General features: G+C 45.6%; 3 protein-coding genes across 3 annotated transcripts in view; 2 read left to right on the forward strand and 1 right to left on the reverse strand.

Annotated features, from left to right (window-relative positions):
* Positions 1-13982, forward strand: part of LOC113837940 (ephrin-B2-like) — a 423845-nt gene that overhangs the window by 93414 nt on the left and 316449 nt on the right. The gene's annotated exons all lie outside the window — the stretch shown is intronic.
* Positions 1-13982, forward strand: part of LOC118239765 (mothers against decapentaplegic homolog 1-like) — a 433113-nt gene that overhangs the window by 53728 nt on the left and 365403 nt on the right.
* The window catches only part of LOC113839150 (mothers against decapentaplegic homolog 1-like), a 313586-nt gene continuing 299648 nt past the window's right edge, over positions 45-13982 (reverse strand). The window contains exon 2 of the mRNA XM_035453627.1: positions 45-163. Within this exon, the coding sequence (XP_035309518.1) occupies positions 90-163 (74 nt within the window). The 3' untranslated portion in view covers positions 45-89. The remainder of the gene's footprint in view (positions 164-13982) is intronic.

The raw sequence follows: 13982 nt of genomic DNA on the forward strand, positions 1-13982 counted from the left end.
AATTCTCCAGGCTCCTTACAGGGTGAAGTGGTGCTGTCTCGAAAGGGGAGAGGCCAGAAGAGAGTTCAGCTTATTTACATCGGTTCTCTTTAGTTTCTCCGTAGTTCTGAAAAGTAGAGAACGGCTCTTCCTCCTATTCCAAGAAGGGACCCAAAGTTAGCACCTGCAAAAGAAAGGATAGGAACCTGGCTTTAAAATCACCTTTAGACACACCATGATTAACTGATAAGTGCCAGATACTAAGCACTTTGATGTTCCCTGGATAATACTGCTCAGCTTCACACTTGGGTGACTTTATTAGCGAGATGAAACCCCAGGCTAAGCTCGTGAGAATGTGTATTCTATGATGCCAGAAGCTGAAATGTGTTCTCCTAAAACATACATTAAAGCTCCAGTGCCCATTGCAACCCACTGTACTTGGGCTTGGAGCGGCTAAGGAACTCACCGGGGTTAAATCAGATTATAAATGTGGGGCCTGAAGGCAACAGGATTGGCGGTCTTACAAGAGGAAGAGAACAGACTGCTGAGAGCAGCACCATGCTCTGGACAAAGGTCATGGCAGTATTTGGGGCACAGCTATCACTCAGGCAATTTGCATATTACCACCACAAGCCTATTTTCAAGTGACAAGGTTCAACGGACACCAAGCAGAAAACTGCAAAAAAATGAAACAACAAGGATTCCAACCTAAAATCTTGTGGGAGACTGACCTATTAACTGACAGATACAAGAGTAAAGTGTAAATGTGTGACCCAGTTTATATAGAAACCAGCATGTAAATGAGTAATGTCATGTGGAATATACGGTATTTGTGGCAAAGGAGCTAGCTGAGTGCTTAGAGTGACTGCCTGTACAGGCCTGAGTACTATACTCAGTCCGCACTAAGATCGAGGAGCCACCCAGAGTCTCCACACTCTCCCAGGGATGATACCAGAATTCCCCACAGCACTTTCTAGCCATAGTTGGAAGATGAGGAAATAGCAGCACCCACGTGATGTTCCAGAGACCCTGGCCGCAAATCCCAAAGGATGGCTGGCATTTTCTAAACCAGAGCGCATCCTGGGAGCCCAGACCTAAAAGTTAGTCTCAGGCCTGACTTTCTCCCCTCCCTTTGCTTTGCAAAAAGCGAGTCTGATCTAGGGACTAGCGACTCCCCAAATACTATAGGCAGCGGCATTGACTGGGCATAGCTCTGAGCTCAAAGTAGAGGCTGCGCCTCTGTTTCCGACCCGAAAGGAGAGGCTGGCGTGCAGAGGGCGGGCAGCCAGAGCCAGGGAGCCAGCAAGCTCCCTCGAGCCAGCGAGCTCAGTGGTGCATGTTAGGGATGCGAAGCAGACTCCAATTCACTCCGGTTCTCAGACACTGTGGGCCCACTGTCCCCTTCCCAAAGGGACATCCCACTGCCCCAGACCCCCAATGTCTGTTGCCTTCCCGCAGGGAACCGGGCGGTGCCTTACCCACTCACTCCCTGAGAGCTCAGCATCTCTACCCGGCTGCGGAGCCCGCCAGTCGATGCGCCTCTGCAGCCCCTTTAGTGGCAACGTCCTCCGTTCTCCACAAAGAAGGGAGAGCCAGGTAGAGCCATGAGACACCTTTCCCGAGGTGCCACCCGAGTCGCCAGGGAGTCGGGCACCCTGGAACACTTGAGTTTAGATCCCCAGGAAGAGCCACTTGGAGCCCGGGCTCTCAAGTCCAGCCGGTCCCCACCTAGAGAAACGTGGTGGGGTAGGGGTGGGGGATGGGCGCCTCAGTGTCTAGAAACAGGCTCTGAGGCATCCTCCCACATGGGCCACATGGCAGACCCCCGGGACAGGCCCAGTCCGGGTTAGCAAAAGGGATCATGGACGCCACATACCTGGAGTTCAAGGAATTCCAGTAGATAAGCTATAAAACTGTTGGGCTGGAGATGGCAGTTCTGAAGAAAACCATCCAAAGTCCCCAACAGGACTTCCACGTGGAGTCCCTCCTGGACCCGGCAACGGCCTTGGGCAAACTGCTCCCAGTTCTGTGCACTTCGTGACCAGTGCACAGCCTACGCCCTTGGGGGATGCCTTCCAGCCTCTGATCCAGGGACTCCTGGCCTGATTCTGGCACCAAGTGATCAGGACGGCAGGACCCAAGTTAGGATGGACTCACAGGGCAGCGCCAATCTTCGCAGGCCACCCGCAGTGCCCGCCTGCCTGGCGCCAATCCCGACCCCGCTCCCCATTTCCTGTCCTCTCTCCCTGCAGCTCCCCTTGTCCACTTCCTGCCCCTCCCCCAGAACAGAGCTTTCAAAGCTCCTCCAACTATGTCTGGGTGGACTTTCCTTTGCTAACTTGCAGAACGTTCTAATAAATAGCAAAGCACTGGGGTTTGCTTTAGAAAGAATTTTGGGGGTTGGAACACAGGATTCTTTCCAGATCTGTTGCTGTTTCACAAATGACTTACTCTAGTAACTGCAACCTCACTGTACACCACACAAGAGGGAGAGCATCCCAATCATGCCAAGCAAATGGCAACTAGCTAAAAAACGTATGGTGCTGTGCATTAGCCAATGCAACCAAAAATAGGGTGACAGTGTCCTTCACCAGGACAAGTCACTTCTAAAACCATCAACACACATCACAGATGGCAAAGAATCAAGACCAGTTAAATGGAATTCCAACAAATGGAAAGATAAGCCTTCTACTGCTGGGGAACAGCTATATCCATCTCCCTGTGTTTGCCCTTAAGCAGTACTTTCAGGTCCTTTCCAGTTAGTAAACCTAGTATCAAGTATTCACATGACTTCCTGGAGCGGTGGTAACTCCCATCTTCAACAGTCTCATGGCCAGTTATGCCAAGTGCACAAATGGCTCTGGGTAGAAAAACAACAAAATTGCAGACAACTGAATCCCAGAAGCTCAAGCTAATTGCAGCATGGAAAATGTTCATTGGTGGCCACACAGACACATACACACAGCATATACTTGTACAGTTCAGTGACCAAGTCATTACTCAGAACAGCACAGGCTGATTTGCTACATCCTAAGGGAAACTATAGCCCTTGCCTAGGAACCTTCATTTGAAGCATTGAAGAGTCCTCACACCAAGATAATTTAAAGGTTCTGTTTGTATGTCGAGAATTATGCAAACTACACCATATTAATGGTAAAAACTACAAATTTTAAAGATTATAATAAAAATAAACAGCTAATAGTTAATTCTATAACACATCAAAATTTTAAAATAACTCAAGAAAACAAACCTGGGAATTAAAGGGAACATCTGAATTGCTAATAAATTGTGAAAAAAATCTCTTAACCTTTATAATGTGTACACAAAAGTGGTGTAACAAAAGAAGACAACAAATCACTATATTGTTGTAGCACAGTAAAAGGTGGGTACATATTATTAACAATGATATGCTTTTTTTTTCTGTAGCCTGGTGGACAACAGTAATCAGTAAGTAAGCACAGGAATGATTGAATATCAAGGAGTCTCTAACAGTAGACATTGAGATGTGTTATTTAGCCACTGTGATTTCCTTTCATATGTAACAGAAGAAACTTAATGATGGAATAAAAGGCACAAAAGGGCTGATTTCAAGTATTTGAACCCCAGGCTCCTCTTCAGACAAAGTGCTTTTAGCACAAGTAGAGCAAAAGCAACTTTAATGGACACTTCCAAAACCTTGAATATATAACTGAGGAACATTGAATATGAATTGAAAAGTTAAATCAAAAGAATAAAGTATAGGAAGGAAACTCTTTGAGCTAACTCATGTTATGAGATTAAGTATTATAAGCTATGCAGGTAAATGAACTGAATATGTATTTAGAGTGACAGTGTACCCTGTTTACTAAAACCTCACTATACCTCATGCCTTCTTAAAATTCTATCATTCTTCTTTACTATAGCAAAGAATTGAAACTAAAGCAACAGTATTTTCCATAGCATGCAAACACAAAATAATCTACCATTTAATCATCTCAAGCAAAATTTCAATCGTAAACAATGATACAACTTTTTCTGGGGACCGGGTTCTTCACTATGCCGTACCTAAGCACCTCAATATCATTTTATGGCATTTTATTGAATGGCAAATACTAGTATGCTTCAACAAATAAAAAAGATGAGGCAGATTCTGCTGTATAAAATCCTGGTTATCGCTAAGTTTTCACATGCAAAAATACCCAAACAAATCCACAAACCAAAAACTGAGCGATATTACATATGTTTATCCCACAAATAAACATGCAAGGTTAAAGATTATTTTAGCCCTATTGAACATACAAAGTCAAGTAGTTTCTGACGGTCCACCCACTCTGAAAGTGACTTACTTGTCCATAAATTTTAAAAACATATTTTCTAGTGTTTGTTAAGTATAATTTGTGGCAATAATACTTATTTTCTATAACAGAGACACAGGTTTAGGATTTTTCAAAGATAATACTTGATGTTTTAACTCTTTTCAGCATAAAGTAGTGTCTGTAAAAATATCCAGTACTACTAATTCACAAGTTTATTTAATATACATAGAAACCCTGTGAAAAATATAAATCATAGGGAATCTAGTATAGTTCTAAGGCTTCTAAAGTAAACCACCCTTTAGACTTACCAGAACTTAAAAAAATTGCTTAAACATATGAATTTAAGACTTTACTTTATTCAGCAAAATCATTTATTTGTAGTGGGGAATGCTGGTTTGATTTTGTCAATGAGAGAAACAAGAGTCTGAGAGAGACCATACTGCACGGTGGGTACTTCTGTAGCAGGTGGCCAACTGTTATCCTTACCTCTTATCAGGAACACCAAGAGATACAGTATCACAAGGACACTGCTGTAACAACACCACAAATATCCAGCAAAACCCTGGGAATTTTTCAATGCAATTAACAAATTTTCCTTTTTTATAGATGTATCAAAACCTGAACATCAGCAAAACCACCATGATGACGTAGTAAACAGAGTATAACCCCAAAGTCAGTGGTCAGTGAACACCTTACCAGACCAAGCTATTCACCAAGTGACCTGAGCTTCAGCAGGCCATCAACCATTACAGAATCCCAACAGTTGAAAAATACAACACTTCCAGAAGACAGCTATGATCTGATAAGGATCTGACGTAATGGACAACAAGTGGGAAAAATAAAGGGATTGCAGAGCACAGCCCCTATTAGAGCAAGCTAACTTTCCAGACATTCCAAATTAAAACAAACAAACAAACAAAAACAAAAAAACAACCCACTTCAACATGAGGCTACAATACTAGGTTGTTTCATGTTTCTTTGTAAAAAGTTCAGAGTCTGCCATTCAATCCTTGGTTTTTAATGAGAAGGACAGGTTTGGCCTGGACTTTCCCTTGCCCAGGATAACTTTTTGTTTTTCTTTTTGTTGGTGTTGGTGTTCTTGTTCTAGTTTCATCCTTTCCTCATGAATCTTTCTTTGTTCTTCAACAATTCTCATTTGTTCTTCGACCTGAAAGTTAACATAAGAATGAGATCAGTTGTTCCCTTCTCTCAGTATCTTTTGGCTACCAGGTGACAATCCACAACATAAATGAACATATATATATACCAGGAGAGGATAAAAGTAATTGAGTAAAGAATTTAATTATTTCTATGTATTTCCCTTATCTCAAGTTTATGAATAATGGATTTTGTGGACATCATGCCTTGAGCATAGACTTGATTTTGTCTTTATATAATCAAGATTAACAGTATCGAAAGAAAAGGCACAGATTAGTCCCAATGTATGCATCTACCCAATTACTATATTTAATATTAGATAGACATATACAAGAATTATAGCTAAAAATTCCCACTGTGCCTCCATATTACACACACAATAGTAACCAAGAATTTAACCAGGTAGAGGTGGCGCATATATTTAATCCCAGCAGTCAATAGACAGAGAAAGTTGGATCTCTGAGTTCAAGGCCAGTCTGGTCTACAGAGGAAGTTACAAGATAGCCAGTGCTACATAGATAAACCCTGTCTCAGAAAATTAACAAGGAATTTCTCTAAGACCTAATTTCATGGAGTGAAAAAATTAGCAAATGTTTTGACCTAATGGATTATAAATTGTTATCTAATGTCACACCATCTACTGTGTGAACTTCTCAGGCACTTTTAAAGCCTTCAATCTCAAGCAACTGACTAACTTTCTCTCTACAGGAGATATCCCTTGTTAACCATGAAAAGTAAAGCTATTCAATTTGCAACTCCTTCATCAGGGCCTTCCCCTCACCTTCCAAAGACCACTCTCACGTCCTCAATTCTTTTCCCTTCTCCTATAGGACATTAGAATCAATTAACTGAGGATTCTGGACCTTAGAGTGGTAACAGTATTCAGAGAGTAGAGGACAGGGACAATGCATGACAGCTTACACAGCAAAGCATCCCCCACCATCAACCTTAACAGTGTTATTAGTAAGAAAGGCTGTTTTAACCCCTGAATGTCTCCATCAGTCATCACCACATTCTTGTATTTTTACTGAATTTGACCTAAAACACGTACTTTGTGTCTAGACCTGCCTTCCCATTCAAAGTTACATTCGAAAACACTGCTTCTGACTCCCTATGTACTTAAAACTGTTTTAAGATGGTAATCAACAATAAATCCAGCAGTTTCCCATTCTTTGAATACAACTTCTGTCTCGTCATGTCTCCAGCGAGCTCTTCCCCCGTATTCTTATATAAAACAACTGACATGCTCCATTCATCATTACTTCTCTGGTCTCCTTTGCTTTTTAAAGTAAAATGCCAAGGACTTTGGCAAAAGGTGAGAATAGTAATGGACTGCCATTCTGTCTCATGACTTTCAATCCATTTTGATACCCTCAGACATGAGTTGGGTTTCGTATTCCATAACACTAATAGTCCATTACCTTTCTCTCCTTTTGTCAAAGTCCTTGGCATGTTACTTTAAAAACCAAAGGAGACCAGAGTGGTGATGATGAATGGAGTGCATCAGTTGTTTTATATGAGAATATGGGGAAGAACTTGCTGGAGACCTGAGGAGACAAAAGTTGTATTCAAGAATGAGAAACTGCTGGATTTATTGTTGATTACCATCTTAAAACAGTTTTAAGTACATAGGGAGTCAGTATCAGTGTCTTTGAATGTAACTTTGAATGGGAAGGCAGGTCTAAGCACAGAGTCCATGTTTTAGGTCAAAGTCAGCAAAAATGTGAAACCTGGTGATGACTGATGGAGACATTCATGGGTTAAAACAGCCTTTCTTACTAATAACAATGTTAAGGTTGATGGCGGGTGATGCTTTGTTGAGCAAGCTGTCATGCATTGTCCCTGTCGTCTACTCTCTGGATGCTGTTCCCACTCTAATATCAAGAATCATCATCTCATTGATTCAAATGTCCTTCAGGAGAAGGGCAAAGAATTGAAGAGGCAAGAGTGGTCTTTGGAAGGTGAGGGGAAGGCCCTGATGAAGGAGTTGCAAATTGAACAGCTTTACTTTTATGGTTAACATGGGACATCTCCTGTAGAGAGAAAGTTAGTCCGTTGCTTGAGATTGAATGCTTCAAAGGCGCCTCAGGAGTTAACACTGTAGCTGATGTGAAATTAGACAGCGTTTTATAATCCATTGGGTCAAAACATTTGCTAATTTTTCCATTAAAGAAATTAGGTCTTAGAAAAATTCCTTGTTAATTTTCTGAGACAGGGTTTCTCTGTGTAGCCCTGGCTATCTTGGAACTTCCTCTGTAGATCACACTGGCCTTGAACTCAGAGATACACCTGCCTCTCTCTCCTGAGTGTGGGGATTCAAGATATGTGCCACCACCACCTGGTTAAATTCTTGGTTATTATTGTGTGAATAATGTGGAGGCTCAGTGGGAATTTTTAGCTGCAATTTTTGTAAATGTCTATCTAATTGTAAATACAGTAATTGGTATCTACTTACTCTGGGAATATGTGCCTTTTCTTTAGATAACTCTTAATCATGAAAATATAAAGACAGAATCAACTATATTCTCAAGGCATGAAATCCACAAAATCAATTATTCATAAACTTGAGATAAAGAAAACACATAGAAATAATTAAATTCTTCCATCAATTATTTTGTTCCTCTCCTGGTCTCTGTATGTTCATGTAATTTGTAGATTGTCCCCTGGGAATAACTGATCTTATTCTTTTGTTAACTTTCAGGTCGAAGAATGATTAAGAATTGTTGAAGAACAAAGAAAGATTCATGAGGAAAGGAAGAAACTAGAGCAAGAATTACAACACCAACAAATAGACGTGCAAATAATTAACCAGGACAAGGGGAAGTCCAGGCAAACCCTGTCCTTCTCATTAAAAACCCAGTATTGAATGGCAGACTCTGAACTTTATACAAAGAAGAATGAAAAAACTTCATATTGTAGCTTCATGATGAGGTCTTGTTTTTTGTTTGTTTGTTTGTTTGTTTGTTTTAATTTGGAAAGTTAGCTTGTTCTCATAGGGACTCCGTGTGGAAGTCCTGTTGGGGATTTTTGATGGTTTTCTGCAGAACTGCGATCTCCAGTCCCACAGTTTTAGAGCCTATCTACTGGAATTCCTCCAACTCCAGGTAAGTGGCGTCCACGATCCCTTTTGCTCACAGGGGGTCCTCCATGTGGTCCACGCGGGAGGATGCCTTGGAGTCAGTTTCTAAACCATGAGATGCCCGTCCCCACCCTTACCCTGCCACGTTTCTTTTCGTGGGGACCAGCTGGACTTCCTGGGGCTCTAAACTCAAGAGCTCCAGGGTGACCGATACCCTGGTGACTCGTGTGGCATCTCGGGAAAGGTGTCTAATGGCTCTACACGGTCCTCCCGTCTTTTTGGAGAACGGAGCACATCGCCACTAAAGGGGCTGCAGACAAGCATCAATGGGCAGAGATGTTGTGCTCTTGAGAATCACTGGAGCTAGGGCCCGAGAGAAGGCGACAGACATTGGGGGTCTGGAACATTGGAATGTCCCTTTGGGGAGGGGACAGTGGACCCGCAGTGTCCTGGAGGCGGCATGAATAGGAGTCTGCTCCACAGCGAGGACATGCCCGGGGGAGCTCGCTGGATCTGGGGGATCTCGGGCTTCCCGCCCTCCTCAAGCTGGCCTCTCCCTTCGCGGCAGAACCAGTGGCCCAGCCTCTGTGAGTTCCGGCTCCATTTTAACAATGCGTTTTGGGAAAGCACAGAGTCTTGCCCAGTCAACTCTGCAGTCTTGGTATTTGGGTGTCGCTAGTCCCTTGATCAGACTTGCTCTTAGCAAAGCGCACGGAGGGGAGAAAGTCAGGCCTGAGACAATTGTTTAGGTCTGGGCTCCCAGGGTGCGCTCGGGTTTAGAAAATGCTAGCCATCCTGTTCTTAGCCCTGGGAGAGTGTGGAGACTCTGGCTTGAAGGTAGGCCTTTGAGATTAGAAGCAAAATCAACGGCCTAATTGGAGTTGAGGGTATGGTGAGTGGCTTCAGAGTAGAGATGAACACATTGATTTAGAAATTACCCCATAAGCAAAGAATTGCTGGTACTGTCTTGAAAGTGGTCAATTTCAAAATGACAAACATAATTGACCAAACACGTTCCTCTTCAAAAGGGCAAAAATTCTTCATTTGTAAATGACACAAAATAGACATTTTTCCTGTTGCCAGAAGGCCCTTGTTTTAAAGTCGTTGTGTTATATTTGCTTCCTTGGCTTGTCATCTTTACAGCCAAAAAGTATCTACAGGTACCTGGTGGTGCTCCAAGGAGCCTGGCTGGGACCTGAGCAGTGCTGTTACCACTCAGACTGGGGACCCCCATGGTGGCTGACGGTGATGCTAGCTCGGGGTAGACAAAGAAGTCACCCTTCGCATCTGAATGTTAACAATGGGCCCGCCCCTCCCCCCATTCCCCTGCCTGGCTGCCTCTCTGCACTTGGCACTTTAATTCACAGCCACTTTGAGAGGCAGCCCCTCCTCCTCCGGTCTGGATTTAATATTTATATTTAAGTGTAGATTAAAGAAATTCCCATGAAACCAGTCAGAGCCACAGAGCGACATAAGTATGTTTTTGTGTTCGTTGTGACCACTATACTTGGGTGTGCAGCAGGGAGGATTAGAAGCATTGACTTGTCTGGGGGAGAGGGGGCACGCAGTATTATGCATGTCTAGCATCTGGAGAGGAGTGTCTTCTGTTTGTTATGTGTTAGTGAGGGAGTGGTGACTTATGTTTACTCACTAGTTTTCTGAGCTGTGGCCACGGAAGAAGAGAGAGTTGCTAAGGGCTTGCATATCGGAGGAGCAGGGCTCCCCAAAATTCTTTCTAAAGGGTTTTCTATGTATTAGAGCTCTGCAACTTAGCGAAGGAAATTCCACCCAGATGTCTGCAGTGTAGCTTTGGAGGCTGTGTTCTTGGGGGTAGCAGGAAGTGGAGAAGGGTAGCTACATGGAGAGAGCACCAGAAATGGGGAGCTGAGTCGGGATTGGCGCCAGACAGGCGGGCACTGCAGGTGGGATGCAAAGCTTGGAGCTGCTTGGTGAGTGCATCCTGACTACCATTCAGTCCGCTGGAATCCTTGGTGCTATAATTAGGCCAGGAGGCTCTGGATTAGAGGCTGGAAGGCATCTGCCACAGGCATAGGCTCCGCACTTGTCCCAGAGTGCGCCTAACTGGGAGCAGCTTGGCCATGGCCATGGCCATGTCCTGGTCCAGGAGGGACTCCGTGTGGAAGACCTGTTGTGGACTTTTGATGGATTTCTGCAGAACTGTGATCTCCAGCCCGACAGTTTTAGAGCCTATTTACTGGAATTCCTCGAAATCCAGGTAAGTGGCGTCCACGATCACTTTTGCTCACCCAGGGTCCACCATGTTTTCCAGGCCAGAGGATGCCTCAGAGCCTGTTTCTAGACCCCGAGGCACCTGTCCCCTACCCCTAACCCGCCACGTTTCTTTATGTGGGGACCAGCTGGACTTCTTGGGGCTCCAAACTCAAGTGCTCCTGGGTGCCCAATAACCTGGCGACTCGGGTTGTACCTCAGGAAGGTGTCTGATGGCTCTACTCGGCCTCCCGTCTTTTTGTAGATCGGGGGATGTCGCCACTTAAGGGGCTGCAGACGCACATCGATGGGTGGGCTCTGGAGCCAGCAGAGATGTTGCGCTCTTGAGAAGCACCAGAGCTAGGGCCCCTAGGGAAGGGAGCAGACATTGAGGGTCTGGGACAGTGGATTGTGTCTTTGGGGAGGGGACAGTGGGCCCGCAGTGTCCTGGAAGCGTTGCGAATAGGAGTCTGCTCCACAGCCAGGATGTGCGCGGGGGAGCTGGCCGGCTGTGGGGGAACTCCAGAAGCCTGCCTTCTGCAAGCTGGCCTCTCCCTTCGCATTGGAACAGGTGGCCCAGACCCCGAGAGGTCCGGAGAGCTGGCTCCATTTTAACAAGGCATTTTGGGAAAGCTCAGAGCCTTGCCCAGTCATCTCTGCAACCTTTGTATTTGGGTGTCGCTAATCCTTTGATTAGACTTGCTCTTAGCAAAGTGAAAGGAGGGGAGAATGTCAGGCCTGAGAGTAACTTTAGGTCTGTGTTACTTTAGTAACGTTAATGCTCTCTGGTTTAGTGAATGCCAGCCATCCTTTGGGATTTGCGACCAGGGACTTGGGAACCTCAGGTGGGTGCTGCAATTATCTCATCTTCTAACTATGGCCAGAAAGTACTGTGGGGAGTTCTGGTCTCAGCCCTGAAAGTGTGTGGAGACACTGGCCGGCTCCTGGCTTGGAGGCAGACCTTTGAGATTAGAAGCAAAATCAATGGCCTAATTGCAGTTGAGGGTATGGTGAGTGGCTTCAGAGTAGAGATGAATGCATTGATTTAGAAATTACCCCATGAGCAAAGAACTGCTGTCTTGAAAAGCAAAGAACACTGTCTTGAAAGTGGTAAATTTCAAATTCACCAACATAATTGACCAAACAGGTTCCCTTTCGAAAGGGCAAAAACTCTTCACTTGTAAATGACCCAAAATAGATATTTTTGCCTGTTGCCAGAAGGCCCTTTTTGTTAAAGTTACTGCGGCCTTCTTTGATGTAGTCTGGTATAGATTTTTGTTTTGTTTTGTGTTTTAATATAAGTGTTATATTTGCTTCTTTGGCGTGTCATCTTTGCAGCTAAACGGGATCTACAGGCACCTGGTGGTGCCCCAAGAAGCCTGGCTGTGACCTGAGCACTGCTGTTGCCACTCAGACTGGGACCCCCCCCCCCGTGGTGGCTGAGTGTTTACAGAAGTCACCCTTGCTTTGTGAATGTTACCGATGGGAGCGCCCCTCCCCCCTTCCCCAGTCTGGCTGCCTCTCTCCACTTTGCATTTTAATTCACAGCCTCTTTGAGAGGCAGCCACTCCTCCTCCGGTCTGGATTTAATATTTATATTTAAGTGCAGATTAAAGAAATCCCCATAAAACCCCTCAGAGCCACATAGCTACATAAGTATGTTTTTGTGTTCGTTGTGACCACTTTACTTGTGTGTGCACCAGGGAGGATTAGAAGCATTGACTTGTCTGGGGGAGAGGGGACAAGCAGTATTATGTGTGTCTAGCATCTGGAGAGGAGTGTCTTCTGTTTGTTATGTGTTAGGGAGGGAGTGGTGACTTAAGTTTACTCACTAGTTTTCTGAGCTGTGGCCACGGAAGAAGAGAGAGTTGCTAAGGGCTTGCATATCGGAGGAGCAGGGCTCCCCAAATTCTTTCTAAAGGATTTTCTATGTATTAGAGCGCTCTGCAACTTAGCGAAGGAAATTCCACCTTTAATGTCTGCAGTGGAGCTTTGGAGGCTCTGTTTTTGGGGGTGGCAGGAAGTGGAGAAGGGGAGCTACATGGAGAGAGCACCAGAAATGGGGAGCAGAGTCGGGATTGGCGCCAGGCAGGCAGGCACTGCCGGTGGTATGCAAAGCTTGGAGCTGCTGGTGGGCGAGTCCATTCTGATTCTGGTTCAGGGCGCCTGGAACCCTTGGTGCTATAATCAGGCCAGGAGACTTTGGATCAGAGGCTGGAAAGCATCTGCCACGGGCATAGGCTCCGCACTTGTCCCGGAGTGCTCAGAACTGGCAGCAACTTGGCCATGGCCATAGCCATGCCCTTGTCCAGGAGGTACTCCGTGTGGAAGTGCTTTTGTGGACTTTTGATGCTTTTCTGCAGAACTGTGATCTCCAGCCCGACAGTTTTAGAGCCGATCTACTGGAATTCCTCCAACTCCAGGTAAGTGGCTTCCACGATCCTTTTGCTCACCCGGCCCGGGCCTGTCTCGGGGCAGGGGTGGGGCTATGTTTTCCAGGCGGGAGGATGCCTCAGAGTCTGTTTATAGACCCCGAGGCGCCTGTCCCCCACCCCTAACCCGCCACGTTTCCTTACGTGGGGACCAGCTAGACTTCCTGGGGCACCAAACTCAAGTGCTCCTGGGTGCCCGATAACCTGGCGACTCGGGTGGCACCTCGAGAAAGGTTTCTGATGGGTCTTCCCGGTCCTCCTGTCTTTTTGGAGAATGGAGGAATTCGCCACTAAAGGGGCTGCAGATGCACATCAACGTGTGGGCTCTGGAGCCGGCAGAGATGTTGTGCTATTGGGAAGCACTTGAGCTAGGACCCCTAGGGAAGGCGACAGACATTGGGGGTCTGGGGCAGTGGAATGTCCCTTTGGGGAGGGGACAGTGGGCCCGCAGTGTCCTGTTGGCGGCGTGAATAGGAGTCTGCTCCACAGCCAGGATGTGCTCGGGGGAGCTCGCTGGCTGTGTTAACTCGGGCAGGCGGCCCTCTGCAAGCTGGCGTCTCCCTGCGTGTGGGAACTCGTGTCCCAGCCTCAGAGAGGTCCGGACAGCTGGCTCCATTTTAACAAAGCGTTTTGGGAAAGCTCAGAGTCTTGCCCAGTCAACTCTGCAGCCTTTGTATTTGGCTGTCGCTAATCCCTTGATCAGACTTCGGCTTAGCAAAGTGAAAGTAGGGGAGAAAGTCAGGGCTTAGGCTAACTTTAGGTCTGGGCTCCAAGGGTGCGCTCTGGTTTAGAAAATGCCAGCCATCCTTT

This window comes from Cricetulus griseus, unplaced genomic scaffold (assembly GCF_003668045.3).
Source record: "Cricetulus griseus strain 17A/GY unplaced genomic scaffold, alternate assembly CriGri-PICRH-1.0 unplaced_scaffold_1, whole genome shotgun sequence".
NCBI lineage: Eukaryota > Metazoa > Chordata > Mammalia > Rodentia > Cricetidae > Cricetulus > Cricetulus griseus.